The sequence below is a fragment of the Phasianus colchicus genome, chromosome 6 (genome assembly GCF_987193195.1).
Source record: "Phasianus colchicus chromosome 6, bPhaCol1.hap1.1, whole genome shotgun sequence".
NCBI classification, from domain to species: Eukaryota; Metazoa; Chordata; class Aves; order Galliformes; family Phasianidae; genus Phasianus; species Phasianus colchicus.
In genome coordinates, this window is record NC_143441.1 from 5,818,002 (window position 1) to 5,845,624 (window position 27,623).

The following is a 27,623-nucleotide window of genomic DNA, read 5'->3' on the forward strand; positions in this document are numbered from 1 at the left end:
TAGCATTCTTGAAGCATAAGGACTCCATTCTGATAACAAATATTAAAAGGACAACGTGCAACAACACAACCAAGAGGTCACCATATGCAGACATGGAGCCTTTTCTCTATCTCCAGGACCTTTGCCCTTAACCTTTGCAGGATCCAGCTGGCTCCTACCTATTATCCCAGTAGCACGTCTTCCACAGCAGCAATGTCAGTCTGCAGAGCATGACACCTCTTTCACCCCAACCTTAGCTACAGAATACAGAAAGGGCCCAAGAAAGGCTAAAACAGGTCCATCCTTCTCAGCCTTGTCCTCTTTTTGAAGCTAGGCTCTTCTGAATGAGATTTCTGCAAGTACAGCTGGCAGATGAGCGTTGGGAATCTGTGCCAGGAGCTGTGACTGGAAGGAAAGACACAAGCTTGGTGTTGGAAGACGTGGGAGCTGGGGAGGGGGCAGAAGAGGGGCCCTGGAGCAAGGAGGAGGCATGAAGATGCCTGCGATGACTCAGTGAGAAAGTCTATATTAGCTGCTATAATTTGGTCTCCTTTTGCCCTCTGGAAACCGGTGGGAAGGTTTCTCCTGAGGGGAGCAGCCTTGCAGCATATATGAGAGCAGTGGAGATGTGGGCTTTATTAGGGGCCTCAAATGACTGCTAGGGGCTGTGGTCCACCAGAAGCTCAGGGCAGCAGGGCTTTGCCTCTGAACTGCACCCCAATCAGGGCCCGTAGGACCACTGTAGAGCACAGCCTGCCCACATGCAGCACTGGGCCCCATGCTGTCTTCTCCTTTCTCACGAAGGAAGGAAGAGCTGTAAGCTAGCACACCAGCACATGCAAGCACATTGACAGAAGCTTGTTTCCAATGAACATCCCTGACAGAACAGATGTCATGCTCCACGGTGTAATTCTCTGCCCCCCAAAGAAGTGAGGTGCTGCTCAGACTGCCCACTGCACACACAGCACTTCCCACCAACAGGGTCTCCCCAGGTATCACTGGTGTGACCACACACTGCATCTTTTGCACCGTTCCATTCAGTTCTGGCTGAGTTGCTCTGTGGATGATTTTTGACCTTTTAGGTCTTACCAATCTACAGAAAATGATACATGCTTTTTTTTAATTTTTAGTTTTTATAGAAGCCCAACTAAAATACTTCACTTGGCATTCAGATGTTCCTATGTGTCTGCTTCTCTAAAGTAGGTTAATAAATCATGTATTCAAGTAATGTTATCAAATGCCAGACATATTCCACTCAACAGAGAATATTGGTCTCAAGGACTAGCAGGCTGTCTCAGATAAAGCAAGAACTGACCTAAGGTTTGCCCCTACATGAGATCAAGTCTTTTTAACATACTCCACATTTGAGCATATTTTATACAAACTGGAACATATGTTACATCTCTCTGCACTTCCTGACTCTAATTAGGACCACGGAAAAGCTGAAAAAGCTTAATTCCATCAATTTACTCCAGCGCTGTCTGTGGCTCAAGACGTCTGTTCACAGGTCAAAGAAACTGGCAATCAAACAGCAACAGAGGTGCCTAGAAAATGCTTGCTTTCTTCATTTTCCAAGAGACAGCAGCACAGTTATGTTTGTCTATATTCAGAACTTACGTCAACTAACCAAACCTCTATTATATATAGCTACGTGGGGTCAGATTTCATCACTCTTGCACATATTATACGTTTCTGTCCCTCCACCTAGACCCATGGAGTACTGCTGGAGGCTGCTCAGAGCACAGCACCCTTTTGCCTTAATATACTTACAAATAGTTTTGTGAATGATATTTCACAGCATGCTCTCTCATGTCCCCTTCAGTTAGCAAAACATCCTTGATATGCTGTACGTGGCTGCATCGGTATTCCTAAAGTTGTCTTGTTTATGTAAAACTGATTTTAAGTCAAGATGTTATGCAGCCTACATCACAGCTGTTCCATAATTAAATTGGATACCATAAAATCTGATGTAGAAAGTATTACCGGGTTGCTGAATGTAAATAAATATTCATAGATTCAGCTTGTTCAGCTTGAAAAACTATGCAATTTGGAGATCCTAACCTCTAAATTAGTCAAAATCTTAGCAGATGCATTAAAAATACATCACTGTTTTTAAAAAATAAAAAATAATCTGCTTTACCCCAGGCTCTGCTGAAATTACCTGTTTTACAGGGACCTTCACTATATCCTGTGCAAGGAATTCTATACATAGAGATCTCTCTCATACACTTTCTTAATTATCTGTATTGCTCATCAATAATTACCAGCTTGTTCATACATGGTCATTTGAAGCAATTTATCTTGTCATATCTATGTTCTTTAATGTCTTCTTTGAATACCTTTTCATTGTCAAAACTAGCTGGAGTTGCATGTTTTTCCACCCCTAGGAATGCACACATACACACAAGTTGGGTGCACGTGTGAAATCTGGCATGTCAGACTACGCCTGTGCAAAGGTGGGTAACCAGGTGAGTAAAGCATCTATCTTGGTTGTATCCAAGAGGAATGTTGCTCCTCTACCAACACTGCAGAAGAATGCAAGGCTAAGATTCATGTGACTCTGCATGAGAAGGGAGAATGGGAAGAGGATTAAGCCATCTCACTTACTCTTTTCAAGAGCAAGAATTCCAGCTTTTATTAACCATTTTCAAACCTGAAGATAAGAGGACTCTTCATTTGAGCTGAGGGCTTTCAGTCACTAAACACCTGCTTGTCCCTTAAGGTCTGCTTTGACTTGTTTGGTTCTTTTGTTGTTGTTGCTTGTTGTTCAGGAAGAAGTCATCAGAACATAGAAAATGCCAACAGGTTTGCTTTTAAATTGTGTGTTTTGTAGCCCTGCCTCCAAATGAGAAACACAAACACACAAGGTAGAGTTGAAAATACTTCGCACTGTTCTGATGTTTCTCTTTTGAATCCCAAATTACAAACTGCCAGAAGTATATTTCCTAATCACAAAGTCTGCTGAGCTATTGGATAAACACGCTGCATACTATCATTACAACTCTATGAGCACGGAACTTACCACCCTGTAACTACTATCTCAGATTATATAAAACATTTGCATGTGTTCATTCCAAATCAGTGGTTATTTCATAGCTGAAGAAACATATCTCAGTATGAAAAAACAAGCATACACCTCCTCGCTCCATTGGCAGTAAAGCTTTACTGCAACACACCTTATATTTTTAGTTTATTTCCAGAAAGGAAGACAACAAGAAAAATATTAGATTACAATGCTGCTTTCACATACACAGGATGTTATTTCAAGTTATTGCTGTGTGATTAATACAAAGATTATAATGTGATATCATTTGAAAGGCTGACCATTTACACACACCCTGGAGAGTGTGAGCTTTAATAAGTGAATAACAGAGAAATGTGCATCAGCACAGGTAGATCAGTGAGTTGCCTACTTCACACATATGCCTACGTGCTAATAGGTTAATTTACAGCTTGTTTTATTTTTATCCCCACATCTTTATCACTCATAGTAAGCCAGCTGGGTGAGATCCTTTATACCTGTTGTCCCAGCTGTTTCAGACAGTAATCAGTACTTCCTGTAAACACGGGCTCACTCAAATCAAGGGTTGACTTCAGTTTTAAAAAAAAACTTCTCAAAGTTTTATAGCAGTTTTATAGTATGCACAACTCCAAAACATCTCTCACTTGTAAATCTATGGGTCGGCTTCTCATTTATTTCACAGTACAAAGCAACGTATGTCTGCGTAAATTCCTTTACAATGCAAGGAAGTTCTTAAAAAAAAGAAATAAATCGCAGAATGGCTTGGGTTGGAAGGGATCCCAAGGATCATCAAGTTCCATCCCCCCTGCTACAGGCAGGGCCACCAATCTCCCCATTTAATATTAGACCAGGCTGCCCAGGGCCCCATCCAACCTGGTCTTGAATACCTCTAGGGACCTGTGAACATCCACAGCCTCTCTGGGCAGCTGTTCCAGCACCTCACCACTCTCATAGTAAAGAACTTCCCCCTGACATCCAATCTAAACCTTCCCTCCTTGAGCTTAAAACCATTCCCTCATTGTCCTGTCGCTATCTACCCCTGAAAAAAAGTTGATTCCCCTCCTTTTTATAATTCCCTTTTAAATACTGGCAGCCTGCAGTGGTCTCCTCGCAGCCTTCTCTTCTTCAGGCTGAACCAGCCCAGCTCCCTCAGCCTGTCTTTGTAGGGGAGGTGCTAAATGCTTTAGCATGACTGAAAATTCAGGGCGAATGTAAAACCACAGAAGTACAAAATGCTGATTTAAATTATTTCAAGGCACATTACCTCACTGCCTGCAAGGAAAACCCACAGAGCAAGTGCGGTTATGGAGATCTGTTCCTCCTGCCCCACTGCTGCCTTCATAGACAGATTTTTCATACTCATTAGGACAGGTGCTCAACTACTCATGAAGATCTTTCATTTGGCTTTGGCTCCTACCGCCCTGCAATTCTCCCACCCTACAGCTCCCTGCAGACCTTAGAGCTCCACACATGCATGGCACTTCTCCCCACATAGGCATCTCATGGGAACGCAGCTGCAGATTGCTGTAATCCAAGACACATAAAGGATACAAATATATATATATAATTCATTTTCTCCATAATAAACAGTCCCTATGTAAACAAGTCACAGCCTATCCCTGCTCTGAAACACATCAGGATAACCACGCATCAGTCACATCCTGTATGTTCTGTGTTGCTTTTTTTCCTTTGCAGCATTTGCAGCCATCCACTGGGGAATACAGCAATCCCAAAACAGTACTGCCTCCACGCCACAGTCATCAACACTGTGTTGGAGCATTTGAAACTGCTAGCTTATTAATATAGAAAGTAAAGATGAATTTTGGAAGTTTGTGTAGCATTTTATCTGCCCTGTCTCTGAGATACCATTCCAGTTTGGTTTTAGAACTGTGGTATTGAAAAAAACTATACAAGAATTACATACACTCTTCTCCCAGACATGAAAAACAAGCAATGCAGTGCATACCTTGAAAGGTACTGTCTTGCTTCTCCAGAAGGTTCTGCAGTTCTCTGCCACTATATAGCTAAATGCACCCAAGGAGAGCTGCTTAAGCAGGCAGAGAACCTCAGAAGGAGGAAGGAGGGAGTATTTTTCACTCTTCTAACTGCCACACTGTACTGAAATCAAGGCCTGAGTTCTGCAGCACAGTAAAGGTCTCTGACACTAAAACCAGTGTGCAAAACAATTGCTTCCCAGTCCCTTGCAAACCTCAGTCCTTCTCTTGGCAAAACCACAGACACTTTCCTTATGGGATAAGTTTTGTGGTGGTGTTTTTTTTTAAGCTGTCAATTCAGCAGCAAAACTGCCATGAAGAAAAAATAAATAAACAATAAGCAGTATCTTTATGCAGAACAGAACTCCAACAAATCAAGACAGACGCTATAAATTAGCTTTGCTTCCACTAGTCAGTAAAATCAGATGACAGGAGACTGACTTGTCTTACCACTCTGATATGCACCTGCTTCTAACTTAGTGCACGAAGCTAAACTTGGTTTAAGAATTATTTGTTCTCAAATTTCAAAGATATTTTCCAAAACTGAGGAACTAAAGCATAAATCTGCCACCAAGACATACCTTGCTGCATTCAGAAAAGATCACGTATTACACACATTTGGCAGCCTTTGCTTAGAAAGAGAGCCCACCAGCCCCTTATCGCAGCACATCTCCCCATTTCTGTAGCTAAATGCACCCAATGTAGCAAAGCAGCTGCACCATTTACTGTTCATTAGAAGGCAGAAATGACACAGCAAGTGGATGTGAGTTTTTGTTCTCTACTTCTCGACTTACTCGTTCCTGTGGATCTTTAATCCACATACTTTGCTTTCTGATGGATGGAATTAGACCAATTCATCAAAATCAGAATGATTCCTTTTAGGAATGTTTTTCCCTCCCATACTTCAAGATTTTTTTCAAACTTCATATAATATTGAATTTTGCTGGATCAGGTTGTTAGTACACTTTTGTTAATAGCAGACTCAAAATTCCTCACTTGCCAATTAATATTGCTCAGCAGAGCATCCCATGCTTGTATGGTCTCAGGATGAGTATGGGAGCTTTCCATTGGAGGAACTGAAAACCTCAAAAGATACCTTAAAAAGGCCAAAATTTACTGCAGAATTGACAAAAATATCTCCTGAAGTCTGTAAATTATTATTATTTTTTTAATTGTGCTCACTGGTCCCAGTGCTTGAGTGAATTTGGACTAGATTCTATCCAACTTCTCTTTGCCTTGTTTGCTTAGGAGACGCTCATATTTCCACTGAGTTACATCTGCGCACAGATTTTTGTTGCGAGTTATAAACTTTCATTCAAATGCAGAAAAATCTCGAAAGCCAAAATCATTTCCATTTTCCAAACAGACCTTTACAATTATGGAAAAAATATCCCCCCTCCAGAAGACTACTGACAACAGCCTTCACTTCTAACTTGAACTATCTCCAAGTCCAGATCACTGAAGCTGAAACAAATGCACTGATTTTGACTCACAGTATCACACCAAGTCAGTGTAACAAATCAAGCACATGCTAAATAACTGAATTTTTACACATCTAACTTCGCTCTCCACAAGGATGAATCAGCTCAGCAGCAATGTCATGTCAGCATCAAAATACAATAGGGTAATACATAGAAGTATGTGTCTTGCAAACGCCATCCAAATACATAGAGCAAGTTGCCCGCATTTGTGTTTCACAAATGATCAGAGATTCTGACATCTGAATATCAGAGAGGTGAGCTGGAGGTTGGATGCGTTACACCACCCACACCATTCCCACCAGCAGGGCTCTTCTCTTGCCTAAGAACAGATTCAGATTGTTTGGGCTACTGTGCTGCAGCAAAACTACTTCCAAGAATTCAAATGAGAAAAGGGTTGGCAATTTAATTCTGAATTAAAAAAAAAAAAAATGCCATCTGTTAAATATAAACTGACAGGAGTTAATTCTTTCTGTCTCCATGTTCTTCATTGACCCTTTCTTTGCTTTTCTGAATAATAAGCATGACGAATTTTGGGAAGGGGTCAGAGGAGATTACTGATGGTACAGTGAGGACTGTGTCCTGTGCCAGAAGCTTAAATAAAAAGAAATGGAGCAAATGGAATGAATGACAACTGCAAATTTGCAATCACAGAAATGATCAACAAATACTGTTTGACAGCCTGGACAGTAAATCACCCAGAGTAAACGTGGTCGTGCCATGACAAGGGGCAAATGAGAGGGAAAACCTTCAGTTAGGTGTCAGGGGCAAGTCGTCACTTCTGCCCAAAATTGAAGTGCAATTGAAACTGGGTGAGGAAAGGGAAACAGAATAACAGCATGGAGAGGTGCCCCTCTACCTCATTTCAGGTGGAAGTGAAGGGAGAAAACAACAAATACCGTGTTTCTAATTTCCTGCATCAGTGCTTGACCTGGCTCAGTCCCCTTCCAAGGTGTGCTGGAAAGAAGCTGCACACATCACGTACCAAATCCAATGAAACAGGCACAAGCTCCAGGTTAATAAAACTGATTTTTAAACCACAGCTATTTTTGTGGCTAGACAAGGTCAGAGACTCTGTCCCTTTGCCTGTTTTCATCTAGAGGCTTGGAGTCTATTTGACTCTCACTTGAAGTCATTCCTGATTTCACTCCGGGCTGCACAACAAAAGCATAAGCAGCTCCCTTAGATCCCCGTGCCCATGGTTACTCCCAGCTAAATAGGATGGTCACAGTGCGTGTTTTTAGGGCTTTATCTGTCACTTGACAACACTTCCACTTACCCACTGCCCAGATAAACCCTAAAATTAGATGCCGTGTAGAGGTCTGGCTCACCAAACTTATCACTCCTGTGTCATTGTGTCCTCTTGTCCACAGCTTTCCCAGAGCCGGAGCAGAACAGCCCTCACATACATCCAGCTGCACATGTACAATGTGCAGCCGCACTCAGCAGCTAGTCACGGCCATGTGGCAGATGAAAGAGAAGCTGGGTACAACCTTCAGAGGCAAAACCACCTGCCTGGACAGGGCAGCTCACATCCTGCAACGACGAGAGAGCTGGGAACAGGCAGCCTCTTAGCATGGTGCTGCCCTGACACCTCAGCTCTTCTAGCAGATGTTCGCCTATAGCAGCATGAGGTGACTCGCATCAAAAGGGGAATGACAGCAAGATCTTTGAAACCAAGGTCCTGTTTTCTACATTAGAGTGAAAAATAAGTGTTTTCCTTCAAACTATGGTTGTTGTGGGATTTTTTTCCTTTTATCTTAATAATCAAGCTGGGGTTTTTTTGCATATCTTCAGGATTGAACACAACGTATCGGGTTCCTCACTGGACCCATTTATGACAGATTTCACTGCTGATATTTAACGCTGCTTCTAGCAGCCAAGTTTTGTCACTCAGTATGCGCTCAGGCTTCCCACCTGGCTGAGCTGCTGCAGTGCTCTCACAGGTGTCAGCCTATGAGACTTCCTCGAAAGGAGAAAAATTTCAGATTGCTGTCACTCGAGAGGAAAGAGGCCAGGCCACGAGTTCCTTTCCCCTAAAAGAAGAGGCATTGAGCAGCACACACCACATTTTTCGGAGACATGCTGCCTTTCTCAGGATTCTCACACAGAAAGCACGTGAATATAGAAGATAATACAGGGGGTGAGTTATCCTGGGGGACCATCTCTGAGCAGAATCCTGGTCTATAAAATTGCCTTCTCCTCTCTCTGCTTACACAGGCACTCACACACACAAAGCATCATCCATCTACTCTCATGCCTCGTTTTCCCCTTTCTCTGCATTCCCATTTGTGCTGTTACACATTGGGAATCCTGAGGAGAAGGTCCTCTGCAAAGCCAGTTCCTTGCATCAGTGTTCACTGAGGACTGTGACAAACCATTACAAACAAACCATAGGGGAGAAGGGGAAAAAAAAAACCCACAAAAGAAATTATTTTGAAAATTATGCATTACCATTTTTCTATGCATTCTCCCATCAGGCTGCTTTCTAGTGTGGATTCTCATGTTGTTGTTTCAATAGTGTGAATGATTCGATCAGCGGTTGCTGTTCGCTAGATCTCAAACTATTAACATATATTTTAGAGGTATCAAAACTTCAGGTGAAAATGTTTCAAGTTGAAAAACACCAGCGATTGAAAAAAGTTAAAGCGATCTATGAGATTTCCAGTATTTACTTTTTCCTTCAAAATAGAGCAAAATAAAGAAGATTTTCTTTGGAATTTCATTTAACTGAAGTCTATTTTTTACCCTGTAAAACCAGGAGCAAGTATAGCATTATTCTCAGTGTGCACAAGCTACTTTTAATTAGCTGCACTTCTATATTAAGTTTAGCCATGAGATTTTTGCATGCTTCTAAATATACAGTTGGGTTATTTAATTTTATAATTCATGCTGTCTGATCATCACAGAACAAGACTTTTTTTTTTTAAAAAAGATAAAGCTTTATTTTGGTAAGATATGGCAAAGATGATTAAAGTTGAAAAGAATAACTTCCAGTAAGTGTATATAAAATGAACTCAGCAATTCTCTCTAACCTTCCCATTAGTTATACTGACTAAATATTATTGCCAAAGACACTTTTTGCAGGGTAAGCTGGCTGTATGTCTGCACTGCCTAGGCACCTGTGTTCAACAAGGCATATAAATTCAAAAATATTAGGCTTTCGAAGCACTTTCTAGGTTGTAATCATGTCGTTTGGATGCATCTTCTGAATTTAAGATACCTGAAGAATCACCAGTCAGTGTATAGCTGGAGAAGAGGCACAGCCCCAAACACTGTGCTTACAAGTCATCAAGTCATGGCTGGCGTGATGCTGGAACCAGATGCAACAGTGCCACACAGTAAAGAGCCATGATAGCATTGCAGTATGGACACCAAACAGCCATGGTCAGGTAATAGCAGCTGGGCTTGACAAGACTATAGTAACACCTGGGGTGAAAGTTCTCACAAATATGAGCCAGTTTGGGTCAGATAACACCCCTAAATCATGCAGAAGTCACAGACTTGGTCAGTAACTCTAGCATAAACAAAACGCTCATGGCAGACATCCCAAAAAACTGATCAAGGGCTGCACAAGCTGACACCATCCTCCATGCTGCTCCGCACACTGAGAAGCTCATGATATCCCCAGCCCAGCTGAGCATGGCTTTGTCAGAAAGCAACTGGTTCATTGCTAGGCTGAGGACAAGGCAGACGGCTGCAGGTTCACACACCTTCATGCTCCAACTGATGGTAGCTGCAGGAATGTGCTGGTGCCAAGCTAGGAAGGCAATGGGTAACGTGAATTTGGCACAGACAGAGGATGATGACCACCCTCTCCTGCTGGACTGAGGAGCCCATCTTGGACCCGGTGTGGTTCCAGACCTTCTCCCAGCTCATTTATCCCACAGCCCAGCCCTGCAGGCAAATCCTACCGGGGCTGCTGGTGTCACTCAGCCAGAAACAACGTGAGGTGACAGACCTCGGTTCAGTAGGAATGGCACAAAAACAGACACGTAGCTGGCACAGGAGCTAGCTACTGGCATGTGAACCAGATGGCTCCTCATCACCATGAGGTCACAACAGCTCTCCTACCTGCAGTTCTGGCTTCCCCAAGTCCCTAGCAAAATAACTGAACCTCTACTGCCTTCCCCGTCTTGCCAGTAACTTCACAGGGAAATACATCTGTCATTTGCCATTAGGATATATTTAGAGATGCTTATAAAGGGTGGCGGCAAGGTGGCCCTTGAGTCTGCATGGTTTAGGGATGCCAGGCATGGCACAAACACTGTCAGAAGCCTGGCAGACTGCAGGCAAGTAGTGCTGCAGCTATCAGGTCACGCGAAGCTGGATGCCATGCATGGGTCCAGCCAGAGCTACAGCTATGAGTGCACACCCTGAAAACTGCCCTTAAAGGGCAGCATTTTATTTCAGAGCTCAGTAGAACCACAGAAAAGCTCACTAAAAATAAATAAATAAATAGAAATAAGGCTGAGATGGCTGTTTGTGTTATGCGTTTGAAATTTTGAGTCAATTTGGTCCTCTGATTCTAGCACCAACTTACTTCCCTGAAAATCACCCAAGTACGAAGACACACAGAACACTAACAGAGGCTTTTGTCTCCATCCAAACCACATCCTATTAGTTAATGCTATTCAGCTTGTGACAACTTAGCTGCCTGAGATGCAGCTCTACTGAAGTCATAGACACTGAAATTGCACAGCTAAAGCTGGCGGAGAATCTGGCCTCGTACTTCTGGTATTTTGGTTATTTTTTTGCCCACAAAAAAGACAAAAAACCAAGAATTTTAGAAGCCTGATAATGAGAGTTTAACACTGCCTGGGAAGAGGTAAGTATCAGCACTGAGATGACTTTATCTTTTACAAAACTGAAAAGCATAATCACATTTTGGACATCCAAAAGACAAATTCAGCAACTGGAAGGTTAATAAAATAACGCATTTATTTGCTTTTCTATCACTTCATCTGATCTCAGTGACAAAGGAAACATATTAGAAAATTTTAGGCCAAGTTCTGTTCTGAAATCAACATTAATAGAGAGTACTGCTTAAAAATAGATATGTTAGTCTAGCATCTCTGTGAATATCAATATTTATACAACATTCGTAAGATCAAGAGAAAATTCAGGACACTCAGACCCCAGAAACACCTCTGCAGATGCAACAAGCAGTAACCTCAGTTGCAGGTTTTGACTCAAGACAGACAGAAGTGTTCAGCTGATTCTGGAAGGGAACTAAGTGATTACTAGCACCACAAGTAATCTCTCTAAGACCAGCATCCAACTTATGATGAGCTGAGGAGAAAGTTTCCACCAGTTCTTCATGCAAGTTGCCTCTGTCATACGCATTTCCCCTCCCTATGTAGAGAAAATTAGTTCTGACAAAAGTAAATTATATTAGAGAATCTGTATTTGTTATCTTATTTAGATGATTTTTTTTTCTCTCATCTATATGAGCTGTGAACTCAATGTCACTTCATTTAGATGACTGGGAGGTAAACCTTGCATTTTAATGAATTTCACTATGGAAGATTAAATTTAAGAAATATGCAGTTTATGTAGGAAAAAAAAAAAGTTAAGACATTATTCTAATTCATCTCAAACACAGATGGAGAAATTCTCCAGAGAAAAATCCCAGTTGTGAATCTGCACTGCAGACCTCTACTACATATTGACGTCAGAGGGAGTTCCGTGCAGCAGATGTTTGCAGACTGTGCAACAAAAATCTGCAATGCAGATAACAGATCCGCAATGCAGATCAGACACGAGGATTTTACTCACGGAGTGATAACTTAGCTTCACCCTCCCCAGTACAGAATCACAGGAAAACTGAAGCTGGAGGGACATCTGAAGAACACCAGTCCAACCACCCTCACTCAAAGCAGAGTCAACTACAGCAAGGTGCCCAATACTGCCTCCAGTTGTATTTTGAATACCTCCAATGATGAAGTCTCTGCAACTTCTCTGGACAACCTGCATCAATGTTTGGTCATCCTCACAGCAATCAATTGATCGGTTAAATAAACAAACATGAAGAAAAGCTGTTTATTTAAGTTATATTGTCTTGTATTTCATTTTTTGCCCTCCGCCTCTTGTCCTGTCACTGTGCATTACTGAGTAGAGGATGACTCCCTCTCACGCATTCCCTCATATCAGGAATTTATATTTGTAAGTTTCTCCCAAGCCTTCTTTCCTTCAGCATGAATGCTGCAGCTCTTCTAGCCTCCTTTTGTCAGCAGCTCCAGTCATTTAATCTTCTTCATGGCCCTTTACTGGACTCACTGCACACATGCCATGTCTCCCTTGTAGTTGGGTGCCCAGATCTGGATCTGTCACACTAATGCTAAGAAGAGGAACTGTCTGACCAGCTGGTCATTCTCTTCCTCCTGCAAGCCAGGAGGCTGTTGGTCTTCTTCACTGCAATGATACATTGCTGGTTCGTGGTCTGAAGAGGACCACCAGCTTCTTCTCAGCCAGGTAGCCCCCAGCATGTACTAGTGCATGGGGTTGTTCCTCACTGGGTGAAGGACTTTGCCCTTCCTTCATGGACTGCATGAGGTTCCATCCCTTTGAATCGCAGCACACCCACTCCTCTACTTTTCCTTCAATCTGAGAATTTGCTGAGAGTACAGCATGCCCCATCATTCAGGTCACAGAAGTTAAACAGAGTAAATCATAGTTGCCTGAGCTGTGACACAGCCATTCCAGGAAATTGATCTTCGTGAAACATAATGAATCAATTTGCGCTGTTATAAACTTCTCATGAATTTTTTTTTTTTGAACTGTTTTAAAAAGAATGAAATATATAATGAGAAATCTGAGGTTAACCTCACTTGAAGTCAGAAAAAAATGAAGTGGGTTTAAAGAAGAGTTGACATTCTGCTGCAGTACAAAACTAAGCAGCCTGTATTCTGTTGATACCAGTGAGTAATTTCTGTAAGAAATGAGCGTAGCTTTGCTAGCATAAGAGCTGATACGTCAGGATAGCAAAATCATTTAGACTACACAATGAATTTCAAGGAGAAAATAAGAAAAAGTGCAATTTTTTTTCTGAGAACTGATGCAGTGGGCAAATACGTAAATCCAGAGCAACACACACACACAAAAACCCCTATGTTTCAGGTCACTGCTTGCCAAAACCATCCTGCTCACAAAGTGCCTTGGCAGTACAGAAGTCAACATTATAGCAGCAGAGCAAACAAGCAAATAGTTTAAGGCTGTAGTAATTCAAGGTCTGTAAGCTTCACGGAGTTTTTGTGAAAGCCAAAGTACATCATTAGAGAGGGAATTTGCTGCATCTAGCCCAGGTTGCTTTGATTAACACTATTTGTCAGCATTGCTAATGATTCAGAAAAAAAAAAGAGAAAAAAAAAAACTCTGCCGAGTTTATTAGATTTATAACATTAATCAAAAACATGCAAATTTTAGTTTACGAGCACAGTTTTGAAATATCAAACCACATACTCAGCTGCAGCAAGTCAGGAAAACTCCACCGAAGTCAATTGAGTTTTATGCCAATTTACCCCAAACTTGGCTCACCGTATTTACACTTGACACTAATTCTTTTACTCAAGTACTGCTGATACAGCAGGTAATTACATTATGCGCAACTTTAAAACAATTCAGAAAGTGAAGAAGCCCTCCAAAGGAGGTACAGTGCCAAAAGAATCCAATTTTCTCAACATCACATCTTCAGAATGAGTATTACTTTATTATGGATAACACTGTTCAGAAATAGGGCAGACTTAATTATAAGTGCTACGGGAACCTAGCAGGAGAACAAACCATCTCGATTCAGGAGCAAATACTATTGGTGACAATTCTGTGACAAAAATCAATCTTGACGTGTAGAGTAGTGGGAACAGAAATACATTCTTAATCATAGATGCTGCAACTGCAGATGCTCTAACTGATCTCAATGATGCTTGCATGCATCGTTTAAAAGGAAATGAACTTCTGAGGGTTTTTGTTTTTCCAAGAAATGCTCTTCAGTAGCTGTTACTTAAAAGAAACACATCTTCATGGTTTGGTCCTTTCTCGGCTGAGCTGAGAGAAAATTTGCTCTGACAAGGAGCCGTATTAAACTAAGTGCTCACATAAAAGATGACAAATTTACAAGAGAAGGAATTTCTGGGCAGCAGTCTCAGGTCAATTTCCAGTCTCAAACAATGGCCTTTCAACCAAAAGGAGAGAGAAGGGTTTTTTTTCTTTTTTTTTTTTTCCCCATAGCAAGATCAGCACTGACAGCAAATTTAGAATACAGACCTGGTTTCAAGACAACTTAAGTCAATTTGCAAAGTTTAGATCAATTTGCAAAGTTCAGATGAAAACCAAAGAACACATGATAGTTTTTAGCAGTCTTGCTGTGAATACTTCAGTAGCTTCAGAGCCAAACATTATTGGAACTAAAAATAAATGTCCCAGTCTGCAAACTACAGACACCATGGCTCTGACATCAGCGAGTGCTGAGCACTCAGATGGATAGTGTGATAATTTCCAAATGAGACCTTTCTATTACATAAAATAGTTTCTAGAAATTGCCAGCAGGCAGCTTAACTTGCAAATACCAGATAAAGAGCAGCCATTAGAAAGTTATGTGGGAAAGGGGTGCTGCCAGTTCACAGCAGCTTTACTTACCTAGATGTTACTAATGTCTGCAAAATCACTGGTGAGCTGGACTGCAAATCCATGGCAACAGCATTTGGAGGAAAATATGCTGGTTACCAAAAATCATTATGCATGGGGCAATAAGAAAATGGACAAAACTTTCATCAGAAATCACTGAGTCAAAAAGTAAGAAACGAAGCAAGGGGTGCAAACAGGAAACTCCAAAAAGCTGAGAGCAACCCATAGCCTGGCATCAATTCCATTACTCTGGGAATCAACAGCTCGACCTATTGGATAGGTGACACCTGCAATAGGTACAGTGATTTCCAGTGTGTCCAAGATAAATATTTAGAATAGATTCTCTGTTGAGTTTATACAGAATGTAGTTCTATCTTCAGATCTGATTGTCATACTCAATTAGCCGGAGCTAAGAGTCACTTTTTTCTCCTTCCCTTCGAAGCTCTTCACTTTAAGAAGTGTGGGACACTAATGGAGATTAAGCTCTTATCCAGCAGCTCCAAGATTATCCTGTGTGATTTTGTAATTCTGTTGTTGTTATTCACTTCAGAATATTCCTGAGTTTTTACTTACAGGTTTCATAGTCTCAAAACAAAACAAAATCCGTCCCTTACTGGATTGAATTTGAATTCACCACATCCTTTGGGAAAACACCACATTATAACATACCAATCAACTTCACTGCTGTCAGCCAGGCATTTAAAAGCTGGGGAAATTGCTCAGGAATTTCTTTTGAGTGCCTTTTAATGTTTTTGTTTACACAAATTTTAGAACTTAAAGTTTCAGCAACTGATTAGTGAAAGACTTCTACCTCCGCTCATCACACTCTTACGCTGCCAAGATTAAGAAAGCCACTATCCTATTTTCTCACTGGGAATAAAATATATACTGTGAAAGTCTTAATCTAATAACACAACGAACAACTTATGGTCTACAGGACACATGCAGGCAGCCAGGACAATAAATCTATTCCAAAGCCTACATTCCTTCCTCCCAAGCACTGTTCATTCAAGTACAACTCACAGACCAGGTGACCCACAGCTCCTTTCCATGGCTATTTTTCCTGGAAGCCATCTCTCCATCCCCATTAGGTGAGGATGCATCAGATGCAGTTTGCATCAGAAACCCCAGATCCCTGAACATGCACAGGAAGATCATGCTGGGTGTAAGAGGCAGTGACATACAGATACTGGAGTGATGGCAATCTACCAGGGAGATCAGGCAAGATCAAAGTACCTGTGACATATCTACTATTCTATTAAATGCAGCTTAACTTGATCAACAGATTAAATTGTTGTTAATGGGAAGGCTGAGAATCATACAGCATTTTCCTTAAGAAAAGGACAGCCAGTTTTCTGTCGGGAAGCTGGTTAAAGATAAAGTTAATAGGAATTGGAAGGCTTTCCAGACTGGTATTAGTATGTAAAGACTATTAATCAATTACAGTAGAGCTAACTAAATAGTGCATTAAGTACTTCCTTAGCAGGATAAAGACAATCCTTAACTTCATGCATTTTCCTATACACAACTGCACGCTCAAACAGTTTATTCTCTAAACCTGCAAGGAATGCAGGGCCCAGCAAGCACAGAAAGCCAAGCAATCAATCTTATTTGTGCACACACACCCTGGAACAGCCTTATGTCACACAGATATTTGAGACATGGGTTGCACAGCTTGGATTTAAAAATGCCTGTCCTGTGTGCATAGTGGTGGCTCGCCTCATCACTGCCAAGGACTAGGGATGATTTTTAAGCTTACAGAGCTGGAACTGGAAGCCTCATGCAGCTGCTAAGCAAATGCTCAGAGTTTATTAAAGGTCAAGATTCAGGTGATGTACATCAGGCAGACATGTATGGTCAAGGAGATACTCTGCCCAGTTGTCTAAGCAGGACTTCTTTACCACCAGGACAGTGCTCATCCAAGGAATATCAGCTCAAAGTCTTGTTCCTATATTGGAAGTGGGTTTGTTCCCTACCTTTAGGATGTGCAGCTGTGCTTGGACGCCCACAGCGCATCTGAATTTCTCAGCTTGGGTCATTTGATGTTCCTGATATTTACAGGAACAGAATTGCTGGGCTTTGCTTGTCATCAATAATACATCTATCCTATGAAGAACAAGAAGACTGTGATATAAAAAAAAATAAAAAATAAAATACATAAAAGAGAGGTTCATTTCTCTTTCAACTGCCTTAAAAAAAAAACAACCAAAGAACACCTTCCTTCCAGATCCATGTGGATGTGTGTGCAGAGAGAGGGTGAAACCTTTGAACAGTAACTGGTATAAATCTTTCTTCTCTGATCATCCCCCCTCTGACTCATAAATCTCCATCTACCAAGAAATGAGTGTATAGCTCTCACAAAGTGTAACACGCACCTAGAAAAGAGGCACACTTAAAAGAGAGAAGAGAGATTAATGATGTGAAGCCATTTCCTTAATGAACAGAACAATTTTCACTTCCTATTCATTCTAATGAGTATCAATAAGTAACAAGAATAAGCAACAGGCTTGAATGGAACACAGATTAATTTAAGTTTAATGCACGTAAAGAGCATTATAATAAGTCTGAATTGAAAAAGACGTTGAGAAAGATGGTTTTCAGAGATACAGCTTACATTTTAATGTTTAGCACACCCTGGATCTGCTGTAGATGGGCATAAAAACCAGTGAGAAAGCATATTTCATGTTTCCAGCCTTGCACAGTAGGTTTTGTTGGCTTTTATCAAGTTAAGGCAAATAAGACTTCTCTCTCATTTTTGTGTTTAAGCTGTTCTGTTAAAGAACAAAATCTAATTAAAAATGCAGGCAATAAAGAAATGAATCCTAGACACAGATTTGTTGGGCAGAAGAAGGAAGGAACTGCTTTAGTCTACCTCATATATATACATATATGCACATATATAGTTATGGCTCTCCTGACTTTCAGACCCCAGATACCAGCTTAGATAGTTGTAGGCAAGCTTTGGTGCCACCCAGTATTAAAAAGTGACCAGGTCCCTCTTCAGCATGTAACTGGAGATTGATTCTCACAAAGACTCCAGCAAGGTGGCAGGAAGGAAGATCCTTGTCCCTATTCTCACTGATGCCAGCTCAAGCCACCCCAAGTTCCACCTGTCAGACAGAGCCAGCAGGACCAGCCTGCAATTGCAGACCAGCTTCAGCTGTCACACAGACCTGGAACCAGGATGGGAGGCTGACTGAGTGTTCTGGCTCCGAAGAGAATCTGCAGGTCCTTCCAAAAACATTCCAATAACCTCCTACCACAGCATCTCTGCTGCCACCAGATCCAGCACAGCTGCTGCATCACTCGCCACTCCATAGGCACCACCAACACTCACTAACCCAGGTGCTGCGTCCCAGGTCTCTGGACTCAAAATGGTGTTCTCTCCTGTACCTCAAAACCAAATGAGTCTAATGACAACTTGCATTATAGATTAGTGCAAAGAAAGACAGTGGATGTACCAAATCTGTCACATAAAGTGCAGGCCAAGCTAATAATTTCTATGCGTAATGATATTTTTTTCATTGTCAAAAGGGGATAATCCTTCATTCTCAACACTCCCACCACATTTTCCATGTATAATTCCAATCAGCATCTCCTCTGCCTTTACTAGACAAAAAGAGTAAATGTCAGTGAGAATGGATTTCAGAATCAGTGAGTACTGCAGCAGTATAATTTGTCAAGATACAGAATTACTTATGATTATTTGCTGAGTACAATACTGCAAACAATGAGGTCCTGCAAATTCTTGCAATTTGCTTTTCAGGAAGGTATTTGACCTTGTTAACACCAATTGTATGTTTGTTACTGTCTTTGAGACGGTAAATAAAAATTGTAGAAGACAATTAGAATACTTTTTAACTAAGCAGAGAACATCCACTATACTGATTTGGTGTGCAGAGGGGGGGTTGTTTCATTTCTTTTTGCTTTATATCATAAAGATGGTTTAATATTGCACGAAAAGTAAGACTGAAAAGACTGAAACAATCACATTCTTCCTTTTATGTTTATATCCATTTTGTTTCATATCTTGATGCAGCACAGAATCAAATACAGTTCTCCTCCTAACTGTCCAAGCTACAGAACAATAAGTACTGCACAGTAGAATACAAGATCTAATACCAAAGGTGCTAACTGGGATTTCATGCCGCTTATATGTATTCACATAAAAAGAGATGCAATCACAAGGAAGCGTGACTCATTTGACACCAGAGAGACATTTTCTTTTTAACAATGCATGAAAGGGATAGCATTGCTATATACTGCTCGAGCAGCAGTGAGTCAAAAGCAGTAAGGGAATTGCTGCATTTTCTGGTTTGTAGCAGTCACGTTACAAAAACTGGTCTGGTCCTTCTCACCATGAAATCAGTTCTTATAAATCCAACATTGCCTTCCACAGATCCTGAAGTTCAGCCACCAGGGTCGTAATTAGTACATGCAAATCCCAAATGCAATGAAATAGCTAGATTGTCCACCAGCATCTCGTCAACAAGAAATAAGGGAAGTCTGTAACTGGCAGGCAATCACTGGCACCCAGACATACCAGTCACACTGTGTCAAGGCTGCACTTGAAGATCAATACACAAAGAAGACCCCAATGAATCAAACATGGAAAAAAATGGGTCTGCTTCCTAAGTTCCAATTCACATTACAGTATCAACAAGATTCTAAGCCGAATGAAAACACAATAGTGGTTTTATTTTTTTTGTGTGTGTCTTTCAGACAGTAATTGCAAGGTACTTTTGTCTTCAACTCCTGTACATGGCTCAAACATACAATGCTTCTATTCTTTATAAAATTAGACAGTTATGATTTCCCTTTATAAAAGTCCAAACAATGCCACATTGTACAATAACTTCTATACTGATGAAATATAAAGGTTTCTAATGATTATGAAGTTATTTACATCACGTTAGCAAAACTATCTTGCTAAATTAAGTTTTCCAATTCATCAGTCCTTATTATGGTACTCACAACCTCACTTCATCTAAGAGTCTAACCCTACTCACAGAATCAGATCACGCCATTTGAAATGCCATGACATTATTTTGTCACACAAAATGGTTGAAATTATCTTTATGATGGCAAAGTAAGGATTGCTGCTACACAGAATTTCTTGCAAGAGGAGAAAGCTAAAAAGAGCTCTTGAAACAGATTCGAAATCTCAAAAGCACAGAGTGTTTAAAAGCCATTAAATATCACAGGTCATCATAAAAGGGGGAATCAGGGTTCTGGAACTCTTGTCCCGAATCATTTCAACAGAAATATTAAAGAACTGTAACACTAAGATTATGGGGTTTATTTTTATAGGCTGACATAAAATTGACTTGTTAATTTATTTTTTTTTCCAACATCAAACAGTATAAACAAGATAACTGAAATTACTGCCTCATATAATGACTTCAATAAGAACCTTCAAAATCATGGTTATACAAAGAGAAATAAGTTTGAGACTGAGTTACAAAACAAATAAAAAAAACATTGTAACAGAAGTTTATCCAAAACAAATGAACAACAACAAAAAAAATCACGCGTGTTGATTATAAAAGAAAACTCAAACATAGTTTTCAGAAAAAGTTGCTAAAAAGCACTTGGAAAAGATCAGTTTTGCCACACATTACTTCTGGGCACACTACCATTCCCATTTTGGTCAAAGACCCACTACAAGCACACGGCTTCTCCATTTCACCTTATTTTCAGAACACGTGCCAATGAGCATCTTTATTGACAACTTTCCATCCACACGATTAAATGAGAGAAAAATCCAGAAATTGATCTCTCTCATACTTTACAACAGCAGCAATTGCTTGCTTAACAAATCCCTGTCCAGAAGCTTTCTCCTGGACAAAACAAATTAATGCTAGACAGTTCTCAAGACATTACATTAACAAAGAAAGGTGTAGCGCTCCCTTCTTTCAGTAAAGCACCATCTGACCTGAAGCGCAAGCTTTCATCACTACAACACTTTCAAATTAAACAGTAGCAACCTTCAAAGACATCTTCTATATATGTCTTGTCCATAATCTTATAAGAAGGCTAATGAACTCTGAATAAAAAGACATATCCAGTCAGTATTATTTATGGACCTCTCTTTTCCTCTCCTGTTTCACACAAAGCTACGCAGCGCTGCAGAATCTTTCAGAATTGATTTCTCCTGCAGACACTGCAAACAACCTTAAAAACATCCTCTCAAGCATAAACAGTGTAAAATCATATCCTTCAGACCTGAAAGATGCTTTCACCAGTGCCTCAGGACTGTCCACAGGTGGCAGCTCATCTGCAAGGATCTCTTCAGGAGGCCTAGGGTCACTGATGATGGTGGGCTTTGGCCTTTCCTTGAGGTTGCCAGTCAGCCCACCAATAATGGTGTTCCACAAGCAGTTCTGTGATTTAGACCCTGCAGAAAGAGAGTGGAAAAGGAAATGAACTCGCATTCTCTGGTAAACCAGCAGTCTAGAAAATGAAGGTTTCTTTGTCTGTTATCTTTCTGCCTTTGCATCATCGCACTTTACAGTTAGGCCTGAAAACCTGAAATCAAGCTCAAGGTGGAATTATGTTCTAACATTCCTGTCACTTTAAAACTCAAAACTGTAATGACTCTGTATCAATTTTGGCTAGGATAGAGTTGGCTTTCTTCATAGCAGCCCATATGGTACCGGGCCTTGGATTCATGACGAGACATTCATGACGAGACAGCGCTGTTCCCACACTAAGTTTTAGCTTTTGCTGAGCAGTCCTTGCACAGTGTCAAGGTTTTCTTTGCTCCTCACGCTGCCTCACCAGCAAGAGGGTGCTGAGGAGCTGAGAAAGAACACAGCTTGGACATCTGACCCAAACGATATCCCATGCAGCATGACATTGTGCTCAGCAATAAAAGCTGGGGAGAAAGAAGGAGAAAAGGGGGACATTTAGAGTTGCAGTATTTGTCTTCCCAAGTAATCGCTACACTCCTGCTTTCCTGGAAATAGAAGAACATCTGCCTAGTCACAGGAAGCTGCAAGTGAATTCTGTATTTTACGTTGCTTGTGTGCGCAGCTTTTGCTTTACCTATTCAACTCTTTAGCTCAACCCACAGATGTTCTCACCTTTATCCTTCCAGTTCTGGCAGAATGAGCTGTGCAGGGATTTGCTGTCTACCAGGGTCAGAACACAATGGCCTCCCAAAGAAAGATTTGGCTATAGAACAAGTTTCATGTGTCAATGAAAAGCTCCCTCTTCACATTTTATTTGAGCTATAACTTCGCATGTATTGATGTGGCAGTATCTTAAATGGAAGATCTAACAGAAAACCAAACTGAACAATCAATACAATATTAAACGTTAACTTTCACTGGCTCAAGTTAATGAAGTTGAATAATTAGGACTGGTATTAGAAAAGTTATTTGCTTTCTATTGAAAGTTCAGCTTTTTTCAATAGACACTCAAATGCCAAAATAGATCAGTGGATAAAATTTCTACATTTACTCAGAAGTGTCACTGGGTGCCTTGTGCTTGTCACTCACAGATCCCATCCTTGTCTGTAAATGTAGTTTCATTGACAAAGTACAGTTAGCAGCCTTCAGTCAGATGTCTGCCTTTGGAGAAGAGAACATGAGACTTCCATGAAGTTCAAAAAAGTAAGCTTTATATTTTGAAAATTTTTCAAATAGCTTCTGAATAAATTAGGCACTTCTAAAAACCCCACTGATACTGCCATACTGAACACCTCTACATATTCTAACTTCAAAGCATTACAGAATATATACAGACAGGCCAGCAATTTCCAAAAAGAGCAGTAAATTGATGAAATACCAACTATTTCAGTTAAGAGACTTTCCACAAGCATTAAGCTTACTAGATTCCAGGGTAGTAGTAAGACATACCACCTCTTTTGCTGGTCATTCTGCACGGGCATTTTATTATTGTGCAAAACAAACAAATAAAAAAAAAATCTGACAAATGGGATATTTCTGAAGTCAGCAACTGATTTTATTTTTTTTTAATAGAAGACTGTAAAGGCAAGACTATCTGGAACTCAGACTTAGCTGTCTAGCAGAGATAGTTAAGTAGCAAATAATGGATCTAACATATATGGAATAAGCATACTACACACAAAATATGTAAAAGAGGAAACTCTGTTCTGATTAGAATTGCTATCTCATTCCTCATGAGAATCTATTAGAAGAAAACATTCTTTAGAAGCAACAATAACAGCTGCAACAAACAGGTAGTAGCAGGAGTAGTTTGCTAGTTGTCTTAAGTCTTCTTTTCATGCAGCCAAAATGGCACAGATATAGAAGAGTTCTTGTTTTTCTTCTTTCTCTCCTTTTTCATGTTTATCTCCTTCTTTCCAAAATAATTTTCAGAATATTTTCCAAATAACAAAGAAAGTTTGATGTTCATATTCTTCTCTGCTCTTAGCTCTCAGCAGCTATTTAATACACAAGGACCATAACTACCCAAATTTACAGGTTGCCTTGGTGTCCTGTGCCAAGTCCTAACAATAGCTAGAAAAATTAATAGTCACACCAGGTAGTCCAAAGCCAAGTAATCTGTATGCAACAGCTGCAGAATTGAACGCATCAGCACATCTTTATCATTCAAGGATTTGTGATGCTATGCTACAGTACTGCTTCTGTGCTCAGGGTACCACTCAAATTTCTCAAAAAATCTTTTTTTTACTTGAATAGGTAAGCCTTTGTGGTCCCATTTCATAGGCAGAAATATAAGGAATGCAAGATGTTTAAATTATATGACAGACCAAACAAGTCGCCTGTGATACAGCCAAACATACTGTGACTCCCTATGGTATGTTGAGAGGACCATCTCTTCTGCACAGGAGTAGCATACTTTGGTCACAAATATGGTCCACAAAGAAAAACAAGTTGTCATCCAGCCACAAACACTGTGCACCACTTACATAAAAAAAACCAAAAAACAAACAAAAAAAATCTGTTACATACTACTGAAATCATTTTTTGTGGAAATGAAGCTCTCAAGCCACATTTTCAATTTTGAGACTTTCTCCTGCAATTATTCCAAGGGATCTGCTGAGCTTCCCAAACCCAGACCTTCTCTCGATTCCCACAGCTCTGTCTTTTATTCTGTAAGTACTCCAGCTTGACAGGTACAGAACACATTATCCATTTTCTGCACTTACTAGATGCAAGTAGCTCACAACTCGTACTACCACCGAAAGCTCACAGCGACATGTTAGCAAACTCCTACTGAAAAGTATATAGTCACTCACTTCAAACTTACTGCAATATATACTGTTTTCCCCTACATCCTTGGTACACAGCCCCAGCCCTTTTCCTCCAGCACAGGTGTTCCTTCAGATAGTTCCTTTTTATGATTAGATCTAGATAAACAGCTCTCCTGAAGGTGAGCATCAACAAATCCACCAACTAACATGAATTAACTAGCTTTGTTACAGCAATGAAAAGCCACGTCCACCTACCCTAATCTGCATTTAGCCTGCCCACAGTCATAGTGTTTTGCTTAATAGGCCTGACTGACCAACCATCAGCCAGAAGCCTCCAGCTGCCCAAAACACTGAATGCCTGATGGACCTAAATCCCCACAGCTGCAACTGTTAAAGTACTGATGGCACAACATGACTACCAACAAGATAACACAGCGAGATATTAGGCAAATTCACTGCTGCTAAAGGAGTAGTAACCTCTTACATTCAAAGTCTGATGAATGAGCAGGAATTTGATGTTTGAGAGAACAGGATATTGACTGGCCCTAGTATCTAAATGAGTAACAACTCAAATTTAACTTCTAATCCTTCTGATAAGTCTAAACGTTTGCAAAAGTTCTTTTCCCTCATTTTATTATACCCTTGGCGAGCTAGGGGCAAAAGTGAGATAGATTTAGGTGTTATAATTTAAAACACAGAACTCTGCTTAAAGAATCTGTGGCATGTTTGACCAAGTAGATGTTCAAATACTTTCACATACTCTGAAAATAATGCAAGTCTGCCTATCTGGAAAGCTACACAGCCATCATTCCCACTGCTCCACTTAACAGCAGCAGCCTTTGTCTCTTCTTTGTCCTGAACTAAGCTGGAAACAGCCACATACCCTAAAGAGCTGTGAGGAAACAGTCGTAATTGGCAAAGCTCATCTGAACTTCTGTAGGATATTTGCCATTTGCTTCATTGTACAGAAAGGTAGATAAAAGAGATAGGGAAAGTTAGCCTAACTGCAGGTGTGCCAAAATATAAGTTTTACTATTGACCACAATTTAGCAGCAAAGGAAGTACTGTTCTCCGTTGTGAAGATGAGGTTACTTCAAACTAATCATACAAGTGAATGTGAAAGGCCCCATCCTAAAAAACACTTGGTCTCTGGTGTGTGATTTGTATGCCAATGATAACAAGCTATCTCTTCAGTTACTGCTTAACTCCTTGTCCTCAAATGATGCCAGTTTTTATGCCATTCAGCCAGGATGTTTTTGAATGTTTGATCTCACTCTACTGTCTGTTCAATGAAAACACAGCATAGCAGAATAGATAAAAGTGTTCTCAGCAAAAATTTAGGTACTATCAATTTAACTCGCATACCTAGGATATTAATGTTCCTGCTTCAGCAGGGGGATTGGACTAGATGATCTGTGGAGGTCCTTTCCAATCCCTGAAATTCTGTGTTTCTGTGATTTCCCTTCCTTTCTATAATAGTTCCCATTCTAATTTTTCTTCCTATTCCAACAGCTATCATCCTATAGTGTCATGACCATGCAGTATTTTTTCTCTGTATCCTATGTCACTATGCTTTTTAAACTTTGTTTAGCTGTTAGTTTTTGTTTGTTTGTTTGTTTTTTTAAATCTGTTTATGGCATGACTTGCCTCAAATCCATTCCAAGTTGTATATTTGTTTTCCAATAAAAAATTACCACTTACCCATCCTGTTTCAGCATATCCTTGAATTATTTACAAGATTTGTTCAGTACAGTTGCTGCTCTGTGTTTTAATATGCAGCAGTTTGATTTGCTCATGGCTTGGCTGTCTTAAGAGCTCAGAAGGTGAGGACTTAGACCTAAACTCTGCTTCCCTATTAATGCTGCTGACTTGAAGATGCTTTCCTGCTGGTCGTTTAGAATGTGTTTTACAGTCTTCTCTGGAACCTGATGCCTCAATATACTTATTGTACTGTAGTGACTGTCTATGCCCACTATCTGTAGATACTGTGAACTGGATATTGACTTAGTTCAATAGTTAACCAAAAATTAAAGTGCCTTCTTCAGTCAACTAAACCTGCTTGCTTTTGTTTGTTGTTATTGTTGTTGTTTTTAATTATTTTTGGAGTTTATTCCCTACCAGCTGCTACTACAGGGTAACTTGGTCTCACATCTAAACTCTTTTAAAACCGCCACGTTTGAGTCTGTTGCTTTTCAGGATACAGTCAACTCAAAGTATGCAAGGAAAACTTTCTCTTACCGACCTGCTAATAAGCATGTCCCCTATGGGGACAGACTGAGAAATCTGGGGCTCTTCAGCCTGGAGAAGAGAAGGCTCCAAGGGGACTTTGCAACAGCCTTCCAGTATCTGAAGGGGGCCTACAAGAAAGCTGGGAAGGGACTTTTTATATGGGCACATAACAACAGGACAAGGGGAAATGGTTTTAAAATGGAAGAGGGTAGATTTAGACTAGATATCAGGAAGAAACTCTTTACTGTGAGGGTGGTGAAACACTGCAACAGGTTGTCTAGAGAGACTGTGGATCCCTCTGGAAGCATTCAAGACCAGGCTGGATGGGGTTTTGAGCAACCTGGGTAGTGAGAGGTGTCCCTGCTACAGGCAGGTCGGAACTGGATGATCTTAAAGGTCCCTCCTAAGTCAAGCCATTCTATGATCTGACTATGATCATGCTTGTACCCATTTTTATTAACATTGAAAATAATAAAAAGTTCTAACATGGAAAACAAACCTGGTTTGGACCAAAGACAAATCCAAGACTTCAAAAGTGTGGCAGAGGCTATTTGTGTTATTTTGCCTCTGTATGCTCAATGAAGAGTGACTGATTTTATCTATACATGATTGTCTTAGTTGGGGATTCTGGCTGACTTTAAAGGAAGCATTGGCCCCTGCATCTGATTACCTTCACTGGCTCCAGCAGAACAGTTGCACAATGTTTTCAAATCATATTTGATGTATTTATACTTACAGAGAACATGCAGAATTAGGACACGTGGTCAGCCTGATTGCAGAAATACTTAAATCAAATGTTCATGGTCACTAATCTCCAAAGGCACAGCTTCTGAAGGATTGCAAGTGTCTCTGTTATTCCAAAGGAGGCTCTGTCAAAAGTGTTTAAAATGCTTGCATCAAAATGCCCTAAGTTGTTGTTTGTGCACTGCCAATCGGATTCACACAGTTCATGGAAGTCAAATATGGCAGTTAGGGTTTCCCTTCTACAACACTTGTGACTGCAAAACCACTTACCCAGCACTCATCCTGTGCTCTAGCATCCTGGACATAAGATATTGGCTTTTAAGTGGTGTAGGATAAGGAGAATTTGACAAGGCACCAGAATCACCATCTGA

At 40.5% G+C, this 27,623-nt stretch overlaps 1 protein-coding gene across 6 annotated transcripts in view; it reads right to left on the bottom strand.

Moving 5' to 3' along the window:
• The window catches only part of PDE1C (phosphodiesterase 1C), a 340,705-nt gene that overhangs the window by 215,432 nt on the left and 97,650 nt on the right, over positions 1 to 27,623 (bottom strand). For all 6 annotated transcript variants that reach the window (XM_090142260.1, XM_090142255.1, XM_090142264.1 and 3 more), the window contains exon 3: positions 21,321 to 21,492. In XM_090142260.1, coding sequence (XP_089998386.1) covers positions 21,321 to 21,492 — 172 coding nt within the window. The remainder of the gene's footprint in view (positions 1 to 21,320; positions 21,493 to 27,623) is intronic.